At 36.3% G+C, this 15,216-nt stretch overlaps 1 protein-coding gene across 1 annotated transcript in view; it reads left to right on the top strand.

The window, feature by feature from the left end:
- Window positions 1-15,216, top strand: part of ENPP1 (ectonucleotide pyrophosphatase/phosphodiesterase 1) — a 72,325-nt gene that overhangs the window by 23,222 nt on the left and 33,887 nt on the right. The window contains exons 2-5 of the mRNA XM_019663465.1: window positions 10,411-10,483; window positions 12,976-13,092; window positions 13,842-13,967; window positions 14,825-14,885. Of these exons, the coding sequence (XP_019519010.1) occupies window positions 10,411-10,483; window positions 12,976-13,092; window positions 13,842-13,967; window positions 14,825-14,885 (377 nt within the window). The remainder of the gene's footprint in view (window positions 1-10,410; window positions 10,484-12,975; window positions 13,093-13,841; window positions 13,968-14,824; window positions 14,886-15,216) is intronic.

Here is a 15,216-nt window from a genome sequence, read left to right as displayed (position 1 = left end):
GGATCCGAACCAGGGCCCTCTGGCATCCCAAGCGAGTTCTTAACCATCGTGCCACTCGGCCGGCCCAGCACAGTCATTTTTTTAAACTTGCCCCTTTCATAACTGCTTTCTCTTTCCTACTAGATTTTAAGTTCCACGTGTTGCTAATGAAATTAAAATTTACATTAATTAAAGTTAAAATAAAAAAGGAATTCAATTTCTTAATCACACTAGCCACTTTTCCAATGCTCAATAGTGATGTGCCAGGCAGGCACTACCATATTGGGCTGCTCTACAGACATGGAACTTTGTATCTTTTAAACTTCTGTTGCATAGTGCTTAAAGGTTGTGATGTCAAAAGTTTTGTTTTGTTTTGTTTTTTTACTTTATAGTTCTTCCAGCAAATAATAATGAAAATGTACAAATGAAATAGAACAAATATTCTTTGTTCAAGAAACATGTATTAGAACAAAAGAAATTGCTTAAAAGGGTTAAGTTGTGAATGTTCTTGCAAATGTAATCTTAAGATTCCTTATCCAAATGAGTGGGTGTAATTAAGTTGACGTAAGCCCTAAATATACACATTGAAAGGTGACACATTTCTGAAACTATGTTCCCTCCGGAATTATAAACCCATATATCCATTACCAGTTTTTAAGTTCTGTTTTTAAACTGCCACTATAATTGTCATTTGAGTCTTTACAGAAGACTTAATCTGGGTCTTTACAGAAAGTGAATGGTTGCTTGTTATCTTCCTGTTATCCCATTTCCTGTCCTCAGGAAAAAATTATCAAAAACCCTCTAGATAGTTGTCTTTTTGTAGTCTATTTCAACTGTGCCCATGTTTCAAGAAGAAATATGAGGTACAAAGTGCTCTAGTCATTGTGTTCCAAAAATTGTTTCAGAAAAGAAAAGAAATAAATCACATAACCCTAACTGAGCATGATGTTCTTTTTCCATCTTTTTTGTGTTTCACCTCTGACCTACTCTCTGCATAGGCAAGATACCTGCCTAGGCAAGAAAAACAATGTCTTTTGGATGAAACCCATGGTATTTTACCTTTCAGTCCATCTGTTTTATCCACTGCCTGAGGGTAGGAAGGGCTGTCTTGTACCATAAATAAACTACTTTTCTTCCCTTTTCCATCTCATGAGCTTAACTAAACTTAAAACATTTTTTTTCTAAAATCATTTAATACTACTTTTATGTAATGAGTTATATCTTGCTTAATTATAACTTCAAAGAAACAAACTGTTTTCAGGATGATTTGACCATGCTCTTTTGGTGTTTTTTTTCCCCTTGAAATCTATCTGAAATAAGATCGAATTAAAATATTTTATGCATCTAGGAGATTGAGAATTAAAAACAAGTGAACCCTCAAAATGGGAAGCTTTTTGCCTATATTAAATTTAGCTTACATTATGCTTTGGGAGTGTGCGTGTGTGTGTGTGTGTGTGTGTGTGTGTGTGTGTGTGTGTGTCTGTGTCTGATGTCTGATTATTTGCTGTACTGGCCAAGGTCCAATCAGAAAAACAAAGGCCATACTTGGTAACTTCATCAGGAAGATTTATTTTAATATAAGAAACAAGTTACAAAGTTGTTGGAAAAGCTGAAAGTCAAACGGGTTGATTGGCAATGAGGCAACCCAGAACCATTTCCCTTCCTCCAGTGAAGTGAGGAAGTACCAGGTCGTGACCTCTGAGTGAAGCTGGCCAGTTGTGCAAGATCGAAAAGCGGTGTCAACTCTTAGATTCCTTTATGGATCATTTTACCTTGGGGACCGTTTAGGCATATAGTCCGTGAGAAGGAGAAAAGCAAGTGTGTTTTCTCACGTGATCAAGGAGCCATGTTGGTTAGTACTACTAGTCACTTGATAAATTCATCTCTGTTCAACATCCAGTTATCAGCTCGAAAACCTTTCAGTTTTTGATGGGTCAGGAATTCGGGGAAGGCTTGACTGGGCATGTGTGGTTCAGAGTCTGTCTTGCAGTTGCAGTCAGATGGTAGCTAGAGTTGCAACAGGGGCGGGGAATGGAGCATCTAGGAGTTGGCCAGGTATCTCTCTCCCACTTCATGTAGTTGCATGACATCTCCATGTGGTCTCTATGCATGAGATAGTTTGGGCTTACTCACAGCACGGTACCTCAGAGTAGACTGCTTATGTGGAGGCTGAAGGCTTTAAGACCAGATATTTCACGGATGGATCTACATAATTTAAAAATAATTGGATAATATTTTATATTGCTTCAGTTTGCCATAATGTATTATATTTACTCAATGTCTATTAGCAGAAATTTAGGTTATTTGCACATCTTTTACTATTACAAACAATGCTACAATAAGTAAATATTTCTGTGTGCATATCCTTATGTGCTTATGTGAAAATATCAGATAAATTAATAGAATTGGGATTGCAGAAGTAGAGGTGATGCACATTTTGAATTGAGATAGATTCATCTAAATCATCTTTTAGAAAAGAACGTATACATCCATGAAGACAGTGTGAAAATGCCTGTTTCACTTTGCATTCTTGCTAACACTTGAAATTATCAATCTTTTTTTTTTTTAAAGATTTTTTTTTTTAATTGGGGAATTTGGGGGATGGCACAGTGCTGGGAAATTTGGAAAGAGGAACAGTCAAGTTGCTGTCCTTTTGTTCTTCAGTCTAGTTGTGGAGGACGTTGCTTCACTGGCCCAAGTTGGCACCATCATTGCGCTCTTTCCGGGTGAGGCAGATCAGTCGCTGGCTTCTGGACGGCTGCTCACAGTGCCTGCTGGCCGCTCACGCTGGCTGCTGGCTATACACGGTAGCCCATGGCAACCCACCACAGCAGGGGCTGCAGCCTATGCTGTGGCCAGCGACTCACGGCAGCCCAGCTCCAGGTCGAGCTGCTGTTCAGCATCTTAGCTGTGGAGGGCAGTGTCACTGGCCCTCATATGTAGGATCTGAACCGGGGCCCTCTGGTGTCCCAAGCCAGTTCTTAACCATCGCACCACTCAGCCGGCCCTTATCAATCTTTTTAACCTTTGTCAATTTTATTGGGTAAAAAGGGGACTCTTTGATTTATAGTTCTTTGATTTCTAATGAAGGTGAATGTCCTATTTTTGCTAGCTGTTTTCTCTAAAATAGCTGGTTTATTACTCTGGGTATTTCAAAAATATGGGTTATCTTTTTCTACTTGATTTTTATACACTTGTTATCTACCGTGGACATTAAGCGTTTGTCATATGTTGAAAATGTTTTGTCCTAGTTTCCTTCACCCTAGTTTTGCTTTCAGTAAATATTTTTTTTGGGGTAGGAGGGAGGTTATAGAAATTGCTAACTTTTATGGATTCAAATGTATCAACTGTGTCATTATAATTTCTGGATTTTGCACCATGTTTGTAAAGGTGTTGACCATTCTAAAATTATAAAAATATTTGCCCATATTTTCTTCTAGTGATATCATGTTAAACCTTTAAATATTAACTTTATCTGTCGTTTTGTAATAAGGCAAGAGATAGAAATACAGTTTACTATATACTTTCCTTAAGATCTTTATTCTCAATAAGTTGTTTTTCTTAAGAAGCTAAAGTAAATCAGAAGATTAAGAGATGCTGCAAAAATGTATTTTGCTATACTAAGAGTCCTACTGAAGTCAGAAGACAGTTAAATAAACCATCAAACCAATAACAGAGTATTGATATTTTAATTCTGTGATCACTTGTGGCATTATCCATTTTCATATACCCTCACTGAATCTTGAGATGCAAGTACCCAATCTACAAGGTCAGTAACAGAAAAATCAACACAAAGAAGGATCACTCTTAAATAGACTGATGCTGGTGGTGGTGGTGATGGGGGTAACTCCAAGTTATGGAGTGAAGCCTACCATCCAAGCTTAGTCTGTACTGCAGCCATTACCTTATACTCCCAAGTGGATGGTTTATCCTTTGCCCTTTAACTTCAAAGAGAAATGGCCTGTGAGAGTACTCGCTGAGATCTGGGAGAGGTGATTTGCTCACTCAGGCAGAAGTTAGATGTGCTGGATATTCTTTTTTTTGAAAATACTTGGTATTTTTAAAACAAAAATAAATTAATGGGGTGGGAAGATAAATCAGTTCTTAGATAGTTCTGCCCTAGATAAATCAGTTCTCTGGAGGCCTTACATAGGGTCCCAAGAAAAACTTCTAATATGAAAAATATAGCTCGAGATGTGAGGTCAGGTGTGATCCAAAGGTAGGCTCAATTGTCAGGGGGAAATAGACTCATAGATACCTTAGATTTATTAGTGACTATAGAGAATATTCAATCCCGTTCAATGAAAGGACTACAGATGACATGGCTTTCTCAATATCACAAAGTTCCAAATGTAATACATATTTTAATTTGGATATAAAGGCATGAGTTATTGGTCCCTTTGTGATTAGGGCCACGATTTTGCCATAGCTATATTTTTTAATAAAAAATGGCTAAAATTTTAATAATTTCCTTATAGTGTATGGTAGGGTACTAGCACTATTTGTTTTCTTAAGCCAGCCTTTAAATTTGATATTTCATTTTAACTTGTCCTCCTAAAAAAATATTTTTCAATGATTATTCCCAGCTCCCATGGGCTACTGATATGAGCTTTCTTTGAGACTTTCCTTCAAATGCTTATTTACCAGGATAATTCATTGAAAATTAGGGAAATGATGAAATGTCTATTTGCTTAAATATCAAAGGTGCCAAAATTTTTTTTTCTGGACTCTTAATTTTAGTTTAGAGAAGACTCTCTTAGTTTTATCTTCCCAAGAGACTAGTTCAACCAAATGTGTACTGTACTTACTCAAAATAATTGTTTTGAACTGTACTTTCTATTGTCTGTAACTGCTTACAGATTTATATCAGATCGGGGGCATTGTCTTCTCTATCTTTCATTGCATAGTGCCATATCTCAATTAAAAAAATCATCAGCTAATATATTACTTAGGAAAGGGTTAAAAAGAGATCCTGAGTGACACATGGGAGCCAGTATTTAAAATAATAATTTAAGGATTTCTATTTTGTGCCTTATAAAACTGCTCTACCTCCTTCTGATTTTATTTTTCTTCTGTTCTTTTTAAAAAAGATATGAGATTAAAAAAAACCCATAAAGATCCCAAATAAGAATGTGTTTTTTGTTTGTTTGTTTGTTTTTACTGTAAATGTAGTTCTCTTTACTCACAGCTAGAATCCACTTTGGTAAAGTCTTTTATACTCAGACTGCTGCTGATTTTCCCACTTACTAAGTATGAGAAGTATTTGCCATTTTAAAAAATGCACCAGATTAATGACACTATTTCTGACATAAATTAGAAGCAAGTACTGTTTGAAATGATGGCCTACATCCAGCAATTCTATTAATCATTATTGTAAAAACATGTGTTGATGGTGGATTTTCAAAAAGTCAACCGAAATTTCTGTGATATGTCTTGGGAGCTTGTTTTTGTGGACTTTGGTCTTAATATCTCTCATTTTAAAGCCAACATTTTCCCTTTTGTGTTTGTGGAAAGGACTGTACTGGTATCCCCAGGAGCCGAGATTCTTCTTATCCACAGAAATCGGAGCCTCTCTGAGGGAACTATATGGCTTGTGATCTTAGCTTGTTTGCAATAGAACATCCTAGAAGTGCTTTAGCAGCTGGGTTTGAGCAGGAAGTAACAAGTTCTACCTCACATGTGTATAGAGACAAAAGAACCCACCATAGTATTTCCCTCTGTTAAGTTTCATTAGCCTTCTGATTGATCTTTTAATTATTCTTACAAGCATTGCTTTGGTAATAAATGACCTCGTCCACCAAGACCCTAGATATTTTGGGGTTTTTGTTGTGTGTGTGTGTGTGTGTGTGTGTGTGTGTGTGTGTGTGTGTGTGTGTGTGTAGTTTAATAAATGGCTAGTTATTGCTTAAAACTTTATAAAATGATTCTTACATTACTTTTACTTTAGCACCTTTTCCTCCTTCTGTCATCATAGTCCTCAATCTATGCTAGTTGTAAGTTAATAGATGTTGCTATAATTTCTTGAACTCTTAATTGAGACCTGTTAATGAGATAGTAATATCACTATTTCCATAATTTTCAAAGCTGACATAATTGTGAGGGTAAAGGACATTCTACTCGAGACAGTTATCATATGAAATATTTCCTGGCACAGTACAGGCAGGCATTAATATTTCTTAAGTTGAATTGGATGAGGTTGAGCACCAGTTGGAGAGACAGAGATATCAAAGATATATTTTTGAAAGCTATCATAAATTAGAAATAGAGATAAAGTTTTGAAGTCATAATTTCACTATAAAAACTTGTGCTATTGCGTTGTTGAGTTAAACTGTTTTGAGAAGAAAATTCAAATAGAATTAGATTTCACAGCTCTCAGAATTGTTGATGAGAAATTTCATACTGAACTTTTCTGATTGGGTGCTGGGTAGCAGAGTGATAGCTAATGTAAATTTCATCTTTTATGGATGAGACTGTAGTTGAGAAATGATTGCTTCTGTTGTACTTCTGTTTCAGTTACATGCTGTGCATTATCTTATAAAAGGTAAATCTGAGTAATTTTCTTTTAACAAAGATGAGGTAATTGAAAAATCAGAGAGCCTCCTCTGCAGCTTAACCAGAAGGTAAAGGCCTGCATACACTGTGGGTGTTTTAAACCAGTGGTTAGGATATCAATGTTTGCTTACCACTAAACCTTTACATAGTTTTCCTCAAGATGAGACTTCTTTGTAACAGAACTGTTCACAAGTTTTGTTTTATATTTAGCAAGGACAGTAAAGTCATTGGTAATTATCTTCATAATGAACTTCTTACAGCAGTGAGGGAATATGTATTAAAGTCAATAAATTTCATAATATAAATAAAGTTCTCTTATTGTGACTTTCATTTATTGGTGAAAGGTTAACTGTGATTACTAGTAAAAGTAGAACTTTTGGGTCTTCCGGCTTCCAGCAAATCCATCATGCCAATTTCAGATTTCTACTGTTGCTTTCATCTCCATTCCATACTGTCCCACTTCTGAGAACAGACTCTGAAACTCCTTTCAGAGCTCGTAACTTCCGTTCTTCCTCCTTGGTTGCTTGCCCTCTCATTTCCACTCCCTCACGCACCTGACGCCCTTTCTTTTCCCAATTCTCCTTTCAAATACCTATGTCCACATGGTCCTAACCCTGTTAAGCCATTGCATCCATACCTTGACTTTCTTGTCCCGTTTTTCTGCTGTTTTCCTTGCCTTTTCTATCTCCCCATTCCACATTATCTCTTTATCCCATTCCCCCACTGCCACGCCTAGAATTCAGGGCTTTTGGGTCCATTCCATTCCATGATCTCAGATTAAGCTTGGCTCCCAGAGTCTGAGGGTCTTTTCACTCCTTCCTTGTTGCCTGAGTCTCCCTTGTCCCCACTGTTGTGCTGCCATCCTTCAGATGGGATGTCTTAAGCCCCTTCCGTTATTTCAGAGCCCCACCATGACTTTCTCACTTCCAGCAGATGCTTCTTACTTATCCAAGAACATCGAGGAGGTCTGTCTTCAGCTGCTTTCAACTTCTTATGGCTACACCTCAGTTTTGTTTTTTTTTGTTTTTTTTGTATCTTCTCAAACTTCTCTGACACACCTCTCTCTGAGGCTAGCCCCATGAGAAGTTGTCATTTTATAGATTAAATATGACTTATTAAACTAGTTTCTCAAAATGAGCTTAGGTTTCTGGTTTTTATTATTTTTTTAATGAATTTGAATACCTATTTTGCCTTCTTGTGAGAGTACAGGCAGTCCTAGCTTTGCATGACTTTCATGTACAATTTCAGTGACCATGGTTTAATTACATAATACCTTTCCCCCAACAATATGGTTCAAATTTCAGTTGCCAGGATTTATTAACTGTAGTTACATAAAGTTCAATCTTTGCTGCTAACTTTTCAGTCCACGAAGCACTACGTTTGTAAAATGCATATTGTGGTAAGTGACCCAAGTCACTTCTTTCAAAGCCTGTCAGTGATTGGTCATTATGTATCTTTTGATCAGTTCAGCACAGACAGCAAAGCAGGCAGTTGTGTTGCTTCTTTGTCTCCCAGTGATAAGCCTACATGACATTTATAAAAATGGATAATTGAAAGAGGGAATTGGCTGATAAAGATGAAAGTGCAGTAAAGAAAAGTGATAATGCTGGAAATGAAATTCAAACTGAATGTAAATGAGATTATGGGAAAAATAGCTAACTGTGGGAATGTTGACACTACCTCTGTTTAATAGACTCTAGATATGCAGCCAGAGGAACTTAGTAATGGAGAATGTTCTGACATAAATAAAGAGCGTGATTGTAATGAAAAGAATGAACATGTCCCAAAGGAAGTGACACAGGCACAAAAATTCATATTGAAGGAACTCTTGGAGCTATTTCATGATATTGAAAATGCAAAGGTTAAAACACTGGAAACTTATCTAAACTTAGAAAGCAATATGACAACTCACTAAAGCATAGAAAAGATTCTCACTCTGTATTGTAAGTTATATGATGAGAAGACAATAAAGCACTGTTCAAACTATTCTTGATAAGTTTATTGCAAAGAAATAAAACTTTAATTCTCCATGTTTTAAATTACAGTATACTAAATATGAGTTAGTTTTCCTATTTTTCTTTTTCATATATATATATATATAATATATATATATATAAATAATTGACAATAAAAGTTTTTGATATTTTTGGTAGATATTTTAAGATTACTCTCCTGTATGGTTGTCTCAGTCCATACCTCCATCAAATGTTCAAGCTCTTTTTCTGATGGCTCCCTATTTTAATGGACATGTGCTTTCGATTTCCTAAAAAAAAAAAAAATTTGGCCTAGACCCTGATGAGTTTTAGACCCACTATACTCTTGCTCTCCTTTTATTTTCACCCCTATTTCTTTTTGTAATAAATTAGACCTGCTGCTTCAGTTTACGTAACATTCACCTCCTCTTTCCTTATTGCAGTCATTTGAGAGTAGGCACCTTGAAGACAAAGGGCATGCCTGTTTTATTACTGAGTAGCCAGTACCTAGCCTAGAGACTGGCATATGCTCAATGCTTTATTTGAGGGAATGTGTTCACACAAGCCACTACCCACCATCCACCCTGCCCCATTCACCCATTCCTCCTGACTCTATTATCTTTTCATCTTGGCTTTTGAGCAATACTTCTCCACCTTTCCATACCTCCACCCTGTGTCTGTGTCCATTCTGCTTTGCATTTTCTTTGTTCCTGCCAAAATAGGCTGCTCATTATTCATCAGCCGCCTTCCATATGCTTTTCTTCCTTTGAGCCTTTTCTTAGTCTGGCCTTCCTCCTAGAAGTTTGCTCTGATTGGTTCTCTCTTCCCTTCCCTCAGCTCTGCCTGCAGCATCTTACCATCATTGTCCCCCTTCAGAGCACAGCCCAGAGGCGTGCTCTATGACACTGTTTCTGATCTCCCCCCAACCTCCCCAAACTTTCTCCTTCTTTAAACAACTATAGGACTCTGCAACTTCTTCCTAGAGCCTACCAATGTGAGTCTTTTATGCTGTTATTTTTACCTCCTTTCACACAAATAGAAGCTCCCTGAGGTATCTCGTATTCTTTCCTGAATGCGTAACAGTCCTTACATATAGTTGGTATTTAAGGAATACCAGAGAGCTCTCAAGGAAACTCTGTCCCACTAAAAATATTGAGGGTCGTTTAATGGATTGATTATTCTGCTTTTTCTTCTAACTCACAAATAAACATTCTGCCATTATTCTTAGGAGTTGTATTTTGTATCCACTTATTTTTAAATGTCAAAGGCCCTAAGAGTAGAGAATGAGAAAGTAGCAAAGTGTTAGAGCTGGAATGATGTTTAGAGACCCTTGCAGTCCAACTCTTTAATGAATAAACGGTCTAGAATGCTAACGTGACTTGCCCCAAATCACATAACCAGTTCATGGTTACATTTGGACCCGAGATATAGGCACCTAACCCTGTTCAGTGTTTGTTCCCACAAGCTGCCACAGTGCATATGAGGATATTGTTTAGGTTTGTGTAGTTAAACTGTTAAAAAAAGGCATCTAATATTCTCGTATTGCCTTTTATAGATTAACAAATAGGAAATCAAGTCTCTAAATGGATTTTCCTCTCTCCCTCCCCTAATTATTACAGATTCTCTGACTAGATTCATTTACATCAACTGGGAAATTTCTGACAACATTAACCTTGGATGGCATAGATTCGTTTGCTAACATTTAGACTTTTTGTTGAAGTATAACTTATATACAGAAAAGTATATAGAGCATAACGTGCAGTTTGGATTTTCACAGAGTGAACATATTCATGTGACCAGCACCCTGATCAGAAAACAGAGCACCAAGTTTAGAAACATGTAAAGAAACCAAACATTTAAAGAACTGTCTTAAAGCTATATAATTTTCTTTTTTTTCTCCCCACAGATATTGTCAGTCTGTGTGTTAACAATAATCCTCGGTTGTATATTTGGGTTGAAACCAAGCTGTGCCAAAGAAGGTAAATCGTACCGTGTGTGTGTGTGAGTGTGTGTGTGTGTGTGTGTGTGTGTGTGTGNGTGTGTGTGAGTATGAGTGTGTGTGTGTGTGAGTGTGTGTGTGTGTGTGTGTGTGTGTGTTGATATTCAGCCTTCTTTAGAATGCTTCTGAGATAAGCATTATGCCCAAATTCTATGGATACTCTGTAGATATTACAAATTTGATGCTGGTTTTAGCCATCTTCTTGAAGCTCTTTTATTATTGTAGCCATTTAATATTTTATTTACTTGTAAAACCATCTCAAAACAATGAAGAGCGGCTATGACCAAAACACCAGCCAAACAAACAGAAAAAACAAAAAACCCAAAAAAACCGAGAACAGCAGAAAATAAATTAAGAACAAACAAACAAACAAGCTGACGTGGCCGACAGGTTCTGGTTCCGTGCTCCTGGAGCCCACGCCCAACTCCCTCCAGGCACTCTCCTAGGGACGCCCTTTCTTTCGAGCACTTAGTTGCTGAAGCAGCGTAGAGGTTACTAGGTGACCAGTTAACATCCCTGGCAACCAGAAACTTACCCTTACATGCTCTTAAGGCTTTTAGAATTGTAGATGTGGGTGGTTTCAAAGAAATAGTGGTATTTTTAAACTTCTACATATATTTTTCTTTATATCGAGTATAGATATTATCCAGCATTGACAAGATCACTATAAGTAATAAAACCAAATCACAGTACCTTGTAGTAGTCATTATTTGCCACTGAAGTAAGTTTTTTGTTGTGTTTTGTTTTGTTTTTTTTAACCTATGGAAAATTATTGGTGGTCTTCCTAGGGAATTCAGTTTTGAAAATTGAACAAATTCTTTTCCTGCTCAACTATTTTGTAATTGTAATATTATTAAAAAAAATTAGTGATACAGCCATCATATATGGTTGAAATGAATGAAATATAGTAATTATATCTGTTTAGTCAACAATCTATAGGCATACCTTGGAGATATTGAAGGTTTTGTTCCAGACCACTGCAATAAAGCAAGTTATAATCATTTTTATGGTTGAGGGTCTCACCTTCATTTTGTAAAAAATGCAGCATCAGGAAAGCGCAATAAAGCGAAGCACAATAAAACAAGGTAGGCCTGTATTCAGGGTAAATATATTGAAGTTTAATAAAATTAAGAAGCTACAGACTTTAGTGTTCACTGGTGCAGTTTTTAGGCATAAAGTAATTTATCTTGAGTTCAGTTTGACATAAAAATGATACCAAAAGATTACAAATAGCCATTTTAATATAAACCCAAAATAGTATGCATAATATTTTTTTAAATTACGAGGTGCATATGAATGAGCTTCAAATAATAACTATTATCCTAATTGTTTTCCCTCACCCCAGTCAACAAAATAAGTACATCTGACCCTAGAAATTATTATTGTCATTTCATATCCTGAAAATTGCTGAATCTCCGTGTCCTGAGAGTTAAATTCTGTGGCAATGTCTTACTGGATCAGGAGACGATTTAAAGTCAAGAGCTAGGATTATCCCTTTTTTTGGTTGGACTTCCATTATTTTGCAAGTGGATTGTTTTCTTCATCATCTGATTTTTTTAGTAATCCAATAAAAATGTAGCTTGTTCCAAATATCTAGTAAAGAGTTACAATGTAAAATCATTTTTTTAATGAGAAGTATTTTCCTTCCCTATCTGCCATTTATCCCTTCAACAAAAACATATTAGTACCAACTATGTGTCACGCATCTTGCTGGGTACCAGGGATACAGTATGCTGAACAAAATCCAGGTGTCGCCTTGGTTCTTAAGAAGTTTGGGACACTAACCAAATAATCACTTACAAATGGCATTAAGTGACTCAGGAGAGGGACAAGGTTTTAGGAAAGCTTAAAGAAGGAGGATGGACCTAGACTGGGGAGTGTGGGCAGGCTTCTCAGAGCCCGGATGGATCTGAAGGTGACGTGAGTGCTGAAGGTGATGGTGGAAGGGACAGTCCCCTGGAAAGTGTTCTGCACAAACACATTACTCCTTCTCTATATCAAACCAGAGTGAGGTACGTCAGGCATTCTTGCTCTTTCTAAAATATTCATAGATAATCACTTGCTCACATTTTGTAATTTTGGAGAACTCCGTGGCTATTTAAACCAACCTTTTCAGAGCATAAAATATTCACAACAAGCCCTTATTCTGAGGTTTTTTGTTTTGTTTTGTTTTTTTACCATCCCATAGGTATGTAAGTTTTATCAGACCCAGTAGGGGTTGTAATACATAGAAGAAAAAAATTCTCTTTTTTTCTATGTTAAGAGATAAAATTGCAAACTATGTAAGGCTACCTTACATTTGTCTCACTTTCTATGTGTATTTGTGAAAAGATTCCGCGGTAACTTTATTATCCCATCTATCTTTTCTAAAGTAGTATTTGAATCTATGTGCAATTTAGGTGTGTTAGTTGATGTTTGCTTTGTAATCATATAATGATTAGAAATATCTAACTCATTATTCAATGTTTTCAGTTAAAAGTTGCAAAGGTCGCTGTTTTGAGAGAACATTTGGGAACTGCCGCTGTGATGTCGCTTGCGTTGAACTTGGAAACTGCTGTCTAGATTACCAGGAGACCTGTATAGAGCCAGGTAAAAATGCGCAGGGGAGAAAATGGAGTTGCAGGCATTAGTAGTAAATGATAAGAGCAGTGTTGTGCATCTTTTAGGTGTGTGACTTACCTAACTCATTTGAGATTTTTTAAAATTTGGCCTTTATATTTTTTTTTTGGAGAAAAAAATTTCACCTGTTTTGCCTTCACTAAACATCTTATGAATAGCAAAACTGTGCCTGTTTTTAATGTATGCTGAAAGCCTATATAGAGTCTAATTTGTATTTAAACTAAGTTCAAAAAGGCTGCTTGAAATATGTGAATATTTTCATGATGGGCTTATTAAAGCAAAAGTTCTTAGATGTCCACTTAAACTTTAAAATAAAACCATCAGAACATGGAAATTTTTCCCAGTTTGATGTGGACTTTTCTACAAATAACATGGAATAATACTTAAATGGGAGTGAGCCCAATTTAAATTAAATTTGAGAACCCTGAAAATGGCTGGCAGAAGAAACCAAGATCTTCATATGAATTGTATAATAATGATTTGTCCGCATTTTAAAATGATGAGATTCTGGGATTTTAGTGAAATAATAATTGCTGTTTGCGTGTTTTCTGTGTCCGTTCTGATTGACCATGGTGCTGGCAGATTTTGTGAGTGACTAAGAGTTATGGGCTAGCTCATTGTCTTTTATGGATCTTGGTTCTGGAGACCACAATTATGTGTTCACGTTGAATGCGTTGAATTTGGACCATAAAATTAATTTTGTTGGTATTTATTTCTAGAACACATATGGACTTGCAGCAAATTCAGGTGTGGCGAGAAAAGGTTGTCTAGAAGCCTCTGCTCCTGTACTGATGACTGCAGAGACAAGGGCGACTGCTGCATCAACTACAGCTCTGTGTGTCGAGGTCAGGCCTTCATGCACGCAACAGCCTCTATGGCACCCTGACCGCTTCCTGGGTTTTAGCTGGGTTTTGCATAAAAAATATTTAGCGGAAACAATATTTTTAAAACATTTATTAAAGAAAATTTCAAGCATATACATGAGTAGAGAGAGTGTGTAATGAACATTGTACCCACACCCAGCTTAATAATTATTATGTTCACATGGCCAATCTTGTTATTCTTCAGGTATCCCCTCCTCATGTTATTTTTATATTAGCTACACATTTAACGCTGTATTTATGGAAAACTCATCCTGGCTGACTCCTGTGTCCCAGGTTCCCTTGTAAAAAAATGACGATAAAGTCTGCCATGCATTGAAGGAGTAGATATGAAGTTACTGCTCAAGGTTTTAGGGTATTATGTAAGCTGAGGTTATTATGAGGTCTTGTCTAGGTGTTACCACAGAGTTCCTTAAAATTCCTTGACAGAATCTGGCTCTGTATGAAAGGAACTAAGATATCCAGGAGTTAAAACCAGAAGATTTTGTGTGGCAGATAGAAGGAGAGCTGAAAATATTAACGATTTGAAAATGGTAAATATGTCTTCAGGTTCTCACAAATTTAGTGTTATATTTTAGTCTTGTGATTATACATTCATTTTTTTTTTCTTCCTGACATCAACTAATTCTTTGGAAACAGATTTTCATTTAGAAACAGATTACCTTTGTTTTTCATTGTAGCTCCCTAGAATCATGCCCCACATTACTTATGTATCTGTTAACACAGTTTGTTTTGGGAATCTGTCCTAATGTGTCTCACAAACATCACAATTGTTACTATTAAGTGTGTTCAACTCATTTTATTTCTTGAAAATATTTTAGGTGAGAAAAGTTGGGTAGAAGAAACGTGTGAGAGCATTAAAAAGCCACAGTGTCCAGCGGGGTAAGATGATATTCTCAGATACACATTTTTTTTCTTTTTTAGAAATACCATCTTTTTTCTCTTTCCAAGTTGTAAAGATAAAAATAATAATTATTTATCAGTTTACTGAACAAGATTTTTAGTCAGGACTTGTATTTGGCTCTGGTGGTCTAGAAATGGTATAGAGTGGTATGACCCCCGGTCTGGAAACTAGTGGGAAAAAAGAGAGGTCATGAATAGTTTTTAGTATTCATGAGTGTTAGGTGGAAGTATTTATGTCTTCCTTCTTAAGAAAGAAGGCCCTTTACTTTCATTTGGTATTTTGAGAGTTGAACTTGTAGCAAATTACTTT

This window comes from Hipposideros armiger, unplaced genomic scaffold, assembly GCF_001890085.2.
Source record: "Hipposideros armiger isolate ML-2016 unplaced genomic scaffold, ASM189008v1 scaffold_391, whole genome shotgun sequence".
In the NCBI taxonomy this organism is placed as follows: Eukaryota; Metazoa; Chordata; class Mammalia; order Chiroptera; family Hipposideridae; genus Hipposideros; species Hipposideros armiger.
Note: the sequence above shows the minus strand (reverse complement) of the source record. Positions and strands in the feature narration are given on the sequence as shown.